The sequence below is a fragment of the Gossypium hirsutum genome, chromosome D02 (genome assembly GCF_007990345.1).
Source record: "Gossypium hirsutum isolate 1008001.06 chromosome D02, Gossypium_hirsutum_v2.1, whole genome shotgun sequence".
Taxonomy (NCBI): domain Eukaryota; kingdom Viridiplantae; phylum Streptophyta; class Magnoliopsida; order Malvales; family Malvaceae; genus Gossypium; species Gossypium hirsutum.
Window position 1 is genome coordinate 66,044,112 of NC_053438.1, and position 14,228 is coordinate 66,058,339.

The window sequence follows — 14,228 nt, forward strand, 5'->3', positions numbered from 1 at the left end:
TTTACTCTGTTTTCCCATTTCATCATATTAGATCCTACAGTTTGCTCTTAGCTTGCAGGCTTAAATATAAATTGATTTGGTCATTTGAAATGTCAAGGATGATTAGAGTATAAACTTGGCCATGAGACCAGTATCATCGTACTCGATTGTCGGTGAGTTTGGATGGGCGGTGCGTTTACCTGCGGTTAGTGTAAAAACAGTGGTGGCGGTGAGATTAGATACTATAGCGATACTGTAACGTGAGACAAAAAGTAAGCTAAATGCACCGCACCGCACCGCACCCAATCGCCCATCCAAACCCACCCTGTGTCAATGAGTGCGATAGGCATGCTACTCATAGTTCATAAAATGCAATGAGATTAGGATAAATGCTGGTATTAAAAAAAAAGAATAAGCTTTTTTCCGTGTCAATAATTGAAAGTTTATATGGGCATGCTTTTTTTTTTGTCAAAAAGTTTCGCCTCAAGCATCTGCAAGCAATAAGGGGAAAGTGGAGAAGGGGAGTTACAAATACAAAATAATTCATTAGGAGATAGCACATCCGATTGAGAGGAAGGCCGAACATTACTCCCCCTAAAAGGCAAGTGTATTCGCACATCTATTCCTTCTCGAAAAACTTGTCTGAGGCTCTTAGAAGTCATAGTAACAAGGAGAATCCTGTATTCATCGATTAATGGACATAACAAAGGGTTAAAAGTATTCATACTAGACATAAAATGGATAATAATAATAGCATCAACTTCAATATCAATATGTGTAACATTAAGATCTAATGCTAAACTAAATCCATCTTTAAGAGCTCAAAGTTGAACCTCAACACAAGTTGCCTTAGGAAAATGTCTATAGGAGCCAATCATCCAAATTCCCTCATGGTCCCGGATCAAAGAACCTATGCTTTCATATTTAAGGATGGGGACCAATGTCAGCAAGGGAGGAGGAAGAAAAGACATTTCAAAAGGGACAGCTGAAGAGAATGCAAAGTCACAAATCAATTGTTTGTCTTTGTTAAAGCAGATTAAAAGAAGTGGTTACCTTCAATATCAACAAAACTAACAAGCAACAACTACTGGTACATTTAGAAATCCTCTACAAGAACTAAAATTTAAGAGTTTTATTTTTCGACCTGAAATAAATTTGCATTCTATTTTTTTAAAAAAAGTGTTAATTTGAAATATTTGCCATAATGGAATGAACATCAGGAGGTTTTGAAACAATTAAATCAAACTTAACCCCCAGGACTATTGACAGTAAAATTGCATTCATCATTCCCCTGATACAGAAATTAATGTCAGCATGTTTCCCCTGAGACAAAAGATTAAGCAACAAAAATAAATGGTATGACGAAAAAAAGTTCATCTACACATTTTTGAAAAAAACAATATAGTAAAAGTGACTAACTTGACAAGAATATCATAGTATAGGGACCTAATATAAAAATTTCCCTTTCATTTTGACTTTCATTAAATCGAAAAACCTTAGCTACTAGTTCCCTTGCAAATCAGCACCGAAAAACCCTGATGAGAAGAACCCTAGTGAAATCCCCGATTCTTTTCTCTATCTCTCGTCTCCAATCTCCACCTCTGTCTAGTCCCTATAGAAATGTTGACCCACTGCCAAATTCTCCCAAACTGTCATCCAACTCACTCTCTATTTCTTTCTCCAGGTTCATGTTTACTCCCAGTTATGTTCCTCCTCCCGAGTGGATAGAGCCCTTCATTAATCTCTCTGGTTTATCCTCAACTAATCCTCAAGACTTGCAACCATCTCCTTGGGTAAGCCAAATTCTCAATCTTTTAGATGGTTCTTCTAACATGGAATCAAATTTAGACTCTTTCTGCCACAAGTTCTTGATCAGGTTGTCTCCGAATTTTGTTTCTTTTGCTTTGTCATCTGTCGAGATTCAAAACAAACCCGATGTTGCTTTGAGGTTCTTTACATGGGCTGCTAAGCAAAAGAAATATACCCATAAGCTGGAATGTTATGTCTCTTTAATAAATGTTTTAGCATTAGCAAATGATTTGGTGAAAGTTAGATTTTTGTTTGGTCAACTTAAGGAACTGGGGTTTGTATTGACAATGTCATCTGCAAATTCTTTGATTAAGAACTTTGGGGAACTTGGGATGGTTGAGGAGTTATTGTGGGTGTGGCGAAGAATGAAAGAGAATGGAATTGAACCTAGTTTATATACATTTAATTTTTTACTTAACGGATTGGTGAATTCAATGTTTATTGAATCTGCTGAGCGGGTTTTTGAGGTAATGGAGGATGGTAAAATTAGACCTGATGTTGTGAGTTACAATACCATGATTAAGGGATATTGTAAGGCAGGAAAAACTCAGAAAGCAATGGAATTATTACGAGTTATGGAGTCGATAAATTTGGAGCCAGATAAGATTACTTATATGACATTGATTCAGGCATGTTATTCAGAGGGGAACTTTGATTCTTGTTTGGCTCTGTATCATGAAATGGGGGAGAAAGGATGTGAAGTTCCACCTCATGCATATAGTTTAGTTGTTGGAGGACTCTGTAAAGAAGGGAAATGCCTTGAAGGATATGTTGTTTTTGAGAATATGATTCGGAATGGGCTTAAAGCAAATGTGGCAGTTTATACAACTTTGATAGATGCATTTGCAAAATGTGGAAAGATGGAAGAGGCACTAGAGCTATTTGAGAGGATGAAAACTGATGGGCTTGAACCAGATGAGGTTTCATATGGGGTCATTGTTAATGGTTTGTGTAAGAGTGGAAGATTAGATGAGGCTATGGAGTATCTCAGGTTTTGTCGTGCTAATGAAGTGGCAGTCAATGCCATGTTTTATTCGAGTCTCATTGATGGGTTGGGTAAGGCTGGTAGAGTAGATGAAGCTCAGAAGCTTTTTGAAGAGATGGTTGAGAAAGACTGCCCACGGGATTCATATTGTTACAATGCCCTTATCGATGCCCTTGCAAAGTGTGGGAGGGTCAATGAAGCATTAACGCTGTTTAACAGGATGGAGGATGAAGGATGTGATCAGACAGTTTATACATACACAATACTCATAAGTGGACTGTTCAGGGAGCGTAAGAATGAAGAGGCAATGAAGCTCTGGGATATGATGATTGATAAAGGTTTCACACCAACTGCAGCTTCTTTTAGGGCTCTCTCAATTGGGCTTTGTCTATCAGGCAAGGTAACAAGGGCCTGCAAGATTTTGGATGATCTAGCACCTATGGGTGTTATTCCTGAGACAGCTCTTGAAGATATGATCTATGTGCTGTGCAAAGCAGGCCGTGTCAAGGAGGCCTGCAAGCTGGCTGACGGTATCGTTGATGGGGTAGAGAAATACCTGGAAGAATCCGAACTGTTCTTATCAATGCCTTGAGAAAAGCAGGCAATGCTAATTTGGCCATGAAGTTAATGCATAGTAAGATTGGTATAGGTTATGATCGAGTGGGTAGCATTAAAAGGCGAGTGAAATTCCGGATTCTTCTTGAAAGTTGAAAGTTCTGTGCCTTTATTCCTTACCATATAATACCATCTTAACTCACAGACATGATCATGAGATATGCTTCATCCATGCCCTTCTTGTAGAAAAGCGTCTCTATAACCACCTGAAATTTATGCAAGAACTATCAGTTGCCGGTTCACTCATCCAGATAGCAGAAAATAACTTATTCTGCCGGCTACTAGGAGCACCCATCATGTAATCTCCGGGCATGCAGGCGAGGTATGTACTTGGTCACTCCCTTAGAACTAGTATGTAAAAAATCTTCAGAAATTTGCCCATGTTCACAACACTACCCCTTTCCGAAATTGCCATATATGTATACAAAGAGTTTGGAGATTTGTAATTATACATGACAGGTCTCTGTTTCAAAAGACATATTATCTCAGAATAAAGAAAAAAATAGGAATGTCATCAAGGACCACATATAACACAAATGAAGATATCACCTTACCCAATTTGTAGTTGGTTCTCTTGTCTTTCTTTTAGAATCTTCATGAAAGGTTCATTTTAAATTTCATTTGTATTGAAATTAATGAGCTGAAAGGATTTCATTGACATCCATTAGGATATTTCAATAGTATATGGGGCATGTATTATACGTGATTTTTACAGAACAAATTAATGAGCTGAAAGGATATATTTCAATTTTTAGTCTATCATGTTTTGTATTAAGTTGATTCTGATTCTAGTGTATGGGGCATGTATTATACGTGATTTTTACAAAAAATTAAATATATGATAATTTGTTTTTTTTAAAGTGTTTTGGATAGGGTTGGAAACTCAGGTCGATTGTTGGCAGTGTATTCGACTTTTGGTTGACAACTATTAAGTGGTAGTTAATCGACATACTTCCTTGAAGATAATCTATCGGCCAAAAGGGAATGGCATTCGGCAATGGTTAAAAGAAAATGTTAGTTCGATAATCTATGAAAATGAAAATGAATCTGTTTCATGAAACCAAAAGGAGGCTAAGTTTATATATATACATTTATAAAATGCAGTACTCATCGAACAATGCTTTGTAAATTATACATGTTTAATCTTCAAGTAGTAATGATTGAAAATTGATAAAAGATATATCAGTATATAGTAGCTATAGCGGGTGGAATATCTGTACTCATTGTGTAAATTATACCGTAAGGGAGGGATGGTAGGAATGATGATACATAATTTCTGGGTGGTTTCCGCTTCAAGGCAAAAAAGATAATTTGCATGGAATAATAATAATTCCATGGATAACATAGACAACACGAGCTAAAATATCTGATGAATCAAGATAGGAAAAAGGTATGATTCTTTTGGCATTCCTCTTTTCCGTAAAAGTTAGGCCATGGATAATATCAGATACATTCAAACCCTATGACGACAATACAAGAAAAAGCTTAGATATTCTCCCCCCCCCCCCCCCATCATATCCCAATCCTCCTTGTCTACTAAGTTCTCCTTGACTTTGACGCCTATCCTTCTCTTGGTTTCATCCCCCATTCTCCCTATATACTCCCATTTATGCCACACCTTCCAATTCCCCCCCTTCACTTCACATTTACCACCTCCCAACCTAATTATCGCTAGTTCATGGATTCTGTTTCCCCTCTACCCTCTCCTTCCTCTGTCACCAATTATCGCATCTACACTTCATTTTGTTCCAATGATTTATTGCCCACTCCAAACATGTCCAATTGGATAGAGTGCTACGACCCTAACACCAACTCTTGGCATCGCGTGTGCAGAATTCCCGAGCTGCTTCAGAACCATGTGCGAAAAGATTTTGCCATGGTCTCCATTGGTGACTCCATCTACATTATTGGCGGAAGGCTTTGCCACAAGGCTCCAAGCCATCATGACCCTTACGAAATTGTCCAGGATGATCTTGAGGTCTTATCCTCCGTCATACGCTACGATGTGTGCAGTGGCGTGTGGTCCAAGTGTGCGCCACTCGCCATCCCACGTTTTGATTTTGCATGTACCGTGTGCGACAACAAAATCTATGTGGCAGGTGGACAGTGCACATTAGGCATCGCACGTGGCACCTCCTCAGCTGAGGTGTACAACCCGACGCTGGACGAGTGGAAGCCATTGCCTGACATGAGCGTGATGAGGTACAAATGCGTGGGAGTGACATGGCAAGGGAAAATCCACGTGATAGGAGGATTTGCTGAGAAGGCAGATTTGGATAAGCTGCCGTGGAACACCATCGGAAGATGTTCAGCTGAGGTGTACAACTCGGACAATGCCAAGTGGGATCTGGTAATGGGAATGTGGAAATTGGACGTGCCACCAAATCAAATCGTGGCAGTTGATGAAAAGCTTTTCAGCTCAGGGGATTGTCTAAATGCATGGAAAGGTCACATCGAGGAGTACGATGGGAAATTTTGGAATGAAGTAGAGGGGTCACACCTGGAAACATTATCATCGCCAAATTCGGTGTGGGACGCAAACTGGCCTCCAGCCAAACGAATTTACATAACAATGGCAGCAATTGGGAGTAAGCTGTTTTTCTTGGCGGGATATAGGAAGCCAGGGGAGACGTCGAGGTTGATGTCCGTAGTACACGTGTTCGACACATGGGCGAAAAGGGATGGAGGGAGGAGTTTAGAGCCCACGGAAGAGGAAGGAGAAAAGGAGCTTTGCTCTCATGCCTGCGTTGTTTTTCTTCCCAACAATTAATACTATACTATTCAACCATTCATATTCCATTATTGTTTGTTGTTGTTAGCCTTTCAGAAATTTCTACTTTGTATTTCGGGTTTTTTCTTCTTTTTTTCCTTTTTGGTTGGCTTGTGATTAAATTTCCAGTCTTTTTAGCATTTGTTATAAGAGATGATTTGTGATGTTTCTGTGTGGGCGATATAATGATTTATAATATAGTTGTAGATGATTTTTTTTAATCAATGGACGGTAGATGAGTTTTTTACCCAAAATCCTTTTTTTTTTTTCCATGGGTTGGCTTGGATGATATAAATGACTGAAATATGATCTAATGTGTCCATTGGGCTGCCAGTTGTTGTAGTGGACTGGGTTAGCTTTCTGGCTTTTTAAAGAGTTGTTTAGTTGGACTGCCATGAGGCACAGTCAATGAATGGTGAGATATGAGATGATGTAGGTTAGCATGTGCGATGGTCATTAACCAACGCAACCCCTGTTTCCTTTTTTCCGTGTCTTTGACAGCTTCGCTTATTCTTCAACTCACCCATCCAACTTTTACTTCTTTCTTACATTTTCTAGGATTCGCTTCAAAAGGTCATTGGATCCATGTATCCTACATGTCTTGTAATGAACTGGAAAAAGGTTGTCCCAATTATCAATGTATTCCCCTCTTTTATTTGTCTTTTTACACTAATACACGTACATTTTTTAAGAAATAATAATAATTTTTAAATTACTATGAGAATTTTTCCTTTTGGACATCTTTTTAATCCTTTTGGAACCGCAAATATTCCTAAATTGGTCAAAATAATTAAGTTTTTTTTTATACTTTTGTTTTTGATCACTATTATTAGCTTCGTCTTTTTGTTACATATAATTTGGCAGATATATTGTCACTGTGGACCACTTCCCCTAGCTCTTCAATCCCCAAAGATAGAGATTTAGAAATGGGGATTTTTAAGCTAAGAAAAGCATAAATACTGCGATTGAAGTAGTGTATACATTTTATCAAATAAAGCATAGGATGGACGACATTGAAATTGACCTGCATATGAAGCTGGAAAAACAAGTGAGGCAGAAATGATGTAGGGTTAGGTATGGGTGGTGAGGCATTAATTATATATGACGTACGTACTCAGGATTCGGCCCTGCCCTACCATTTCCATTACTAGTGTAAATAATGTAAGTTCTGGATTTATTATCTGTATTTTAATTTAATTATTTTTAATTTTTATATTTTTAGAATTTAAAAATTTTAGTCTTAATCAAATTATAGTTATTAAAATTATTAAGTTAACTTTGGTTATTTTTAAATTTTGATATGTCAAATATATTATTATATGTATAATGTTATGTCGGTTTGTTATTTTCACATATTACTCACAAAAAATCAGTTAATAGATTTAACGATTGTCGTTTACATTAACACTAAAATTTTGAAATTCAAAAAATATAGCCACTAAGAATAATCCAAATAGTGAACGTGGATTAAATTTATAACTTTACGTAAAATACATGACTAATGACATAATTTAACCAATCATGTTTAACTGTTATCATTGGGTCAGGACTAAAATTTTAATTTCTAAAAAAGTACAGGGACTAAATTGATCAAATTAAAGTACATGTATTAAATTCATAATTTCTATAAAGTATAGGGTCTAATAGCAAAATTTACCCTATTTATTTTGTAATTTATGAAAAATAATCTAGTGATTTGTCTCTCGCAGGTATCATTTCGAGTTCGTTTTTTTTTATGAGTTCAATGTGTCTTACAAATGCACCTAATATTTATTAGTGACTATTATGTTTGTATATGTTTTTTTATTATTTTCTTGAGTTAATTTAAATTTAAATGATGTATATATTGAAGGAAAATAGTTTATTTATTGAGATAAAGTCAGGGCAGGTGAAACGTAAAAAAATATAGGTCTGGAATTGGATCGTTGATAATGTAGCAATATCTTCTACTTCTTGGATAAATAAAATGCCTGCCCTTGCCCTCTTGATTAAGTGGGTTAATTATAACCTTAGCCCCAAGATTACAATAATTTATTTGACTTAAATCATTTTAGTGTTGTCTACTAACTTTGGTACTCGTATAAATTACATTAAAGGAAAGCAATCTAAATGCTATAAGAAATGTGCTACAAGAGGGTACAGAATTATTTGAGGTAATTCGTAAGGATATTATTGTGTCGCACTTTGCTCCTTGCATGAATGGGAAAAACATTTCATCACCTTTCTCAATAATTTCTCATGTTATGGTTATATATTTTAAGGAAACTTTAAAATTATGAGTTTTGATGGGGTGGTGAATATTATAGAAAATATGATGAAAATGGTTGTAGTTTTAGGAACTTTGGTTCGATTCCTTCAAGATAACATGCTTAGGATGCTTCATGGAATGGTGTTGCTGAAAGTAATAGGGCGTATGATTGGAGACTCGATCTACACGAACATTTGGTGGCTGAAGTTACTAAAACAGCCATGTACATTTTAAACCCAGTTTCTAATTAAGTAGTACCCATTGCTCTTTTTGAAATTTGGGTCCAAATAGTCGATTTAAATCATGTATATGTTTGAGGTTTTTCATTGACTATCCAAAATGATCTAAAATATATAAATTTTATTATCCATATCATTACACCAAAAGGTACAACAAAAATTCTTGAAAGGAATTAATAGTGAGAACTTTGATAATAATAAAAACATGATTTTTTAGAAAACCAATCTATTGAAAGCTTATGAACTTATGATTCTACTATTAATTATAAGAAAAGTACACATAATAGAAATGAAACCTATTAAAAGAACTACAGAAAGCTATAGTAAAGTAGCCCAAAATTAAATCAATATTCGCCTTCCAACAGAATCATGGTTTAGCATTCCCATAAAAATGTCGAGTGACAATGAAGGCACAACTTCGCCAAATAATCAGCAAGAGGATTCGCCTCTCAAAAGACATGTTAAAACTTAACAATTCAATGACGGCTACCCAACTCTCAAATGCTTCTAATTAAGCTCAATTCCATTCTCTCAATTTGCAGGCCATTAAGAATCATCATAGTCTCTTATATAATCTTTTTATACCCTAACAACCAACCATCTTAACTTGTCAAATACACCCCACAATCCAGCTTCCAAGATTGAACATGAACCAATGAAAGATTAATCAACTAAAAGTAACGATGAATCAACTAGATTTGTAGATGAAATGACAATTATGGAAAGGAACCATCTATGAAAATTAGTGGAATTCCTAGTCCTAATTGGTTGTTAAAGGATTTACTCGAAAAGAAAGATTTAATAACAGCCAAACATTTTCACATGTCTTAAAGAAAAACCCTACATTTTTAACGAGAATCTAGAAAATGAGAGATTTATATAAAACAGCCTAAAGATTTTGAAGAGGAAGGAAAGAAATGGGTAATATGCGTATAAAAAAAATTCATATATGAATTTGAATAAGCTTACTATATAAAATTTCATGATATTATTAGAACCTTTAGAAATGAGATTGGTGAATCATTCAAAGAACCTCTTATGTATTAGACACTAAAACTTATCATGATATTCTTAATTTATCTCAAAAACCTATATAATCAAAGTTGTTGTGCAAATGTATTCTTAAATGTCTAACTCCAATTGCTAAAAGAGAAAAGTTAAGTAAAATTATTACCACTGAAATTAAGTTAAAGCAAATGACAAATATTCCATATGCATAATGTATGCTTAAACATGTACTCAACAAGTCACTTTTACAAGTCAAATGCTTGTCCAATATTAAAGTAATCCAATAATACCTTCAATGAATATATAAAAGATTACATACTCACTTATAAATGTAATATTGATTCATTAAGAGGTTGTTGGATATTGTGATTCCAATTTATTGATCAGTATTGAGGTTAAGTTTATTACATGCCAAGAACAATTAAATTGAGAAGTTTTTATTAACTCTATATTAAGATCATGTGACAATTCAACTACTGTTTTCTTCTCTAAAAAAGGCAAATTAAAACACATTAAGATAACTTCTTGTTAAAGAAGGGTGTTTGAAAAGAAAGTGTCTATATATAATAGTTTTTAATTGGACACGTGAAAATTTTCTTATCTACTTATGCATATCTAATTGGTAGGAATACTTTGGTGTTTTGACATCAAAATAGGATGCTTATGGAATATGATTATAATTATATATAACTCACCTTCTTTTTCGTTATCTATATAAATAATATTATTGTGATGCACGTAAGGAATTGTATTTGTAATGATATAAGATTGTCATGACCCTTATTAGTTACCTAGTTAAGTATACTATGTTCATTACAGTAATTAAAGTGATCACGCCTAAAAGATTTTATATGATCATTTGATCAAGTGGGAGAATACTGAAATATGTGGCTTTCATGACCGCATAAAAGGTTAATTGATTTATTGTTTATCTTCAATATCCAAAGAATAAAGTTTTTTAAATACATTAATCAAATTAAAGTTAATCTCGCAGTGTTAATTTCATCACATTAACACTATCAAGAGTTGTGTTACTATATAAAAATCCATTGGTCCCTCTCCACTCAATCAAGGTTAGAGTTTTTCATCACTTAAAATTAAACATCAAATTGAGCAAGGTGAGAGAATATCAAGTGTGCCTAAGTGATAATATGTTCGAATTTGAATTTCTAAAAAACCTAAAATAAATTTTATAATCCAAGTTCCATGAATCAATATATCTCAAGGTATCTTTTATTTAAATGATAAAATATATGCCATATAAGTTTTATTTATGAATATTATTATGTTTATGATTCACAAAATTAAGGAAAGATGATTAATTTTTTTAATAAGTAGAACACAAACTTAAATACTGTATTCGACTGCTAAAATATTACCCAATCCATTACACCCTGATTCGGTGGCCCCACCCAATACGCCGTTTGGTTCACCGTTTACCGAATCGGAGGTTTTTCTATTCCTTACCTATTCCCTCAGCAGCTGTAATAGGGATTCCTGGGTTTTAGTTTGTAATGGCTATTCATCGTTTTCTTCTTTAATTTTGAGACCAAAATAGCCTGCCTTCTTCTCCCAAAAAATTTCCCATCGATTTCATATCCTCAAATAAAGCCAAATCGATTCACCTTCACGTTTTCACATCTTCTTCCAGCCAAATCGATTCGCCTTCATCTTCTTCCGGCCAAAGGTATGTTGACAGCCAAAGGGCTTCACCATTCTTCCAGTTCTTGCAGCGACTGAGAAACAGTAGCGGGAAGGGAGGTAATCTTTTTTTGCCCTCATCAAGCTTCATCCTCTTCGACGTTTCCCTTCCATTGATTGCAGAGGTAATCTTTTTACTTCTCTTCTTCATTGATTTTTCCCTCTTACGTTTGGGAACTTAAAATCGATTTTTGCCCTCAGCTCCATCTTCTCATACGTTTTTGCTCTTCATTTTATCAGGACCCAAAAATTTCATCACTTTCACATATTTGACCTTCCAGCACCGCCGCCTGCGCCTCTACTACCAGTGAGAATACCTTGTCTCCTTTCCTTTAATTTCTACGCTTCAGATGTTTATCTATGTTTCCCGATTATCCTAAATTTTTGTGTTTTTAATTTATTTAGTTTAAAATTTCGATTTAGTGCATTCCATTGTTTGAAATTGAGTTAGAATTGTCTTCTAAAGGCTGAGACTGATCTAATTAGCTTTTCATCACCTGATCAAAAGAGCAAAATTCTCTGAGGGACAAGGTTTTAGTAACATAAAAGGAGAAAGAATGTTAAAAGTCCTGGCATGCATAGTCATATATCATTTAAGTTTCATCTTAGGCCCTAAAGAATGTTAGGTCCTCTGACATGCTAAACTATTTCCATTTGATCAACTAGCATAGATGAATATGCAAAGAAGCTTTCTTCTTTTATGCTAAATTATTTCCATTTGTCACCATGTGCATGGTTTATGCTAATATCTTTTATCTTTTAAGTATAATTTAAATATAGGGCCTTAACGTAAGGTAAAGTGCCCTATTATTTGAGTAGTTTTGTTGCTGCTTCTGTTGTCATTTAAAAATATGATTTCCAAAGGCAAGTATTAATATGACCATGGTCCTCTCCTGCTATTGAATTGAAGAAATAAAAGAAAAAGGAAAGTTTGACTTATGAGGGCAGAGCAGGGCAGATTCTTAGAGTAACCTTTGGGTATATGCTCATGAGGATTTGTGTTGAAATATTGCATTCTTTAAGTTTTTTGTTTTGTTTCTCCCATAGAGCTCTCTAATTGAATGATAGCTTGGCTTTGGCTGCAAAATGAATCAAGCTATGGATAGGCACGTTTAATATTAAAGAGGTTTGCACAAAAAGCAAATCCTATCAAGTCTAATTCATTTACTGTTAAACTAATTAAATACTATATCAAAGGGATCTTAAATTTCACCAATCTTCAGCCTTAGCGCATGAGAGTTTTGTTACTTTAAGTCAATGACAAGGTGTCCCTATATAGACAGATAAACTAATATAGGGCAGCAAAAGAAGAAAAACAAAAAGTAATTGACTATAAAACCTGTTTAGATCTCCTTGGATGTCTCCTCTTTTTCAAATGCAGCTAAAATTTATTGTCAATATTTACATCATCTTCCTCTTTTATATTTTGCAGATAGAGCCAATCCCAAGAGGAAATCTGCCTCCTGGTTTTGATCCTATTGAAGGTTGCAAGCTTATCAGAAAGGAAAAGGTATTATTTTCAAGATTTTCCCTTTTCTTTTTTTTTCCTTTATTAAGCTGAGTGTGCACTACAATTTTAAAGCACAAGTTTGAATGAATTGCTTCTATTTTTCTTGTTTGTATTCATGTTACTTTGGTTATCCTTTGTTTTTCTTATCCTTTGTTATATTGTATCATAATTCAACATTATGTCGTTTACGTCGATTCAATATATGCCTTACATGTTCATTGTAAGACAGAATCTGTTCCCCGTTTACTATTTGGTTTTGTTTGAAACATATTTGTACCATGGGGTTGCGACGAAGATTCTATTTTCGTGTTTAAACCGTTTGCAACAATGTTTTCATTAGAGCAAGTTTTCATGTCTGCTGATAGAGAACAATTTGTAATGCTTTCACTTGATGACTTGTTTACACCGTTGCTCGTACAAATCGTATATCGGTTTTATCTTATCATCTAGTATAGGTTTCAGCTTCTTCTATTGCAGCTTTCAGTTGCATGACCTTAGTCTAGGCCTATAGGGTTCTCACTTTTGTGGCATATTAGGCATGTTTTTTTCAATAGGCTGTTAATTTTCAAACTCGGATGAAGTTGGAAGCTATGAAGCTTTCTACATGTTCACTATGACACTGCACTATGGTCAGTTAGAACCCAATTCTGCTTCTTTGCTTGCTTTATATGCAGCTTGAAATCGCAATCAAGTTTTTGTCGTAAAGTTGCACCATGTTCATTCTTGTAGAATCAAACCTCTGTTCAATAGGCCTAGATAATTATCCTTTGTTGCAATGTTAGTGTCTTAAGGTTTGGGTATATGCTATCTGGTTTGCTTATCCCATGCAAAAACATGGTCTTATTACATTTCGCAGCATGGGATTCACATTCTGTTGCTTGTTCATGGATTATACTACCTATTTTTCAACCCGATTCTTATCATTTTTGTTCTTGCATCAATAATCAAATCAGTCTGTTAACATGCTCAGAACCCTTTCAATGCCACACTATGGGGTTGAAATTAATGCAGATGCAGATGCAGATGCAGTCCTGAAAATCGTGAAGATGCCCGAGTCTGAAAGACTCAAGATAGCTACAGCAGCAAGGAGAAGAGCTAGCAGATTTTCGGAGCAAAGATTTTACGATGATCTCAAAGCCGCAATCTGACCAATTATATGCGGTTCTTCCTAGTTATAGGATTGCATTAGAAGATCACACTGACATAGAAAACAATAGTTATACTTGTTCTTGTTTATTGGGGTTCTTCACCCTTTCGATCCAATCATTAGAAAAAGCTTAGTTTAGATTTGTCAACAAAATAGATATACTCTTAATTTTGATTTGAAAACATACTTGAAGGAATTGAGGATCATGTTTGGTTCA

General features: G+C 34.9%; 2 protein-coding genes and 1 long non-coding RNA gene across 4 annotated transcripts; all 3 read left to right on the forward strand.

Moving 5' to 3' along the window:
* The first annotated feature begins 1,484 nt into the window (after positions 1–1,484).
* On the forward strand, positions 1,485–4,524 carry LOC107909261 (pentatricopeptide repeat-containing protein At1g03560, mitochondrial-like). The gene is given in 3 exon segments (XM_016836729.2): positions 1,485–3,312; positions 3,315–3,710; positions 4,250–4,524. Coding segments are annotated over 2 exon segments (1,965 nt in total). The 5' UTR covers positions 1,485–1,517; the 3' UTR covers positions 3,485–3,710; positions 4,250–4,524.
* Positions 4,525–5,066: 542 nt separating this feature from the next.
* Positions 5,067–6,158, forward strand: LOC107907776 (F-box/kelch-repeat protein At1g16250). Its single transcript, XM_016835094.1, has one exon. The coding sequence runs from the start codon at positions 5,067–5,069 to the stop codon at positions 6,156–6,158; it is 1,092 nt and encodes a 363-aa protein (XP_016690583.1).
* Positions 6,159–11,351: 5,193 nt separating this feature from the next.
* Positions 11,352–14,228, forward strand: LOC107909260 (uncharacterized). Of its 2 annotated transcripts, XR_001687189.2 has the most exons (4): positions 11,352–11,479; positions 11,595–11,661; positions 12,787–12,864; positions 13,876–14,228. It is a non-coding gene; the product is annotated as an uncharacterized lncRNA (long non-coding RNA). The 2 variants fall into 2 exon arrangements; XR_005910538.1 differs by lacking the exons at positions 11,352–11,479; positions 11,595–11,661 and having other exon boundaries at positions 12,686–12,864.

Coding starts and splice junctions, on each gene's coding strand:
- LOC107907776 (XM_016835094.1), top strand. CDS start 5,067: ATGGATTCTGTTTCCCCTCTACCCTCTCCTTCCTCTGTCACCAATTAT.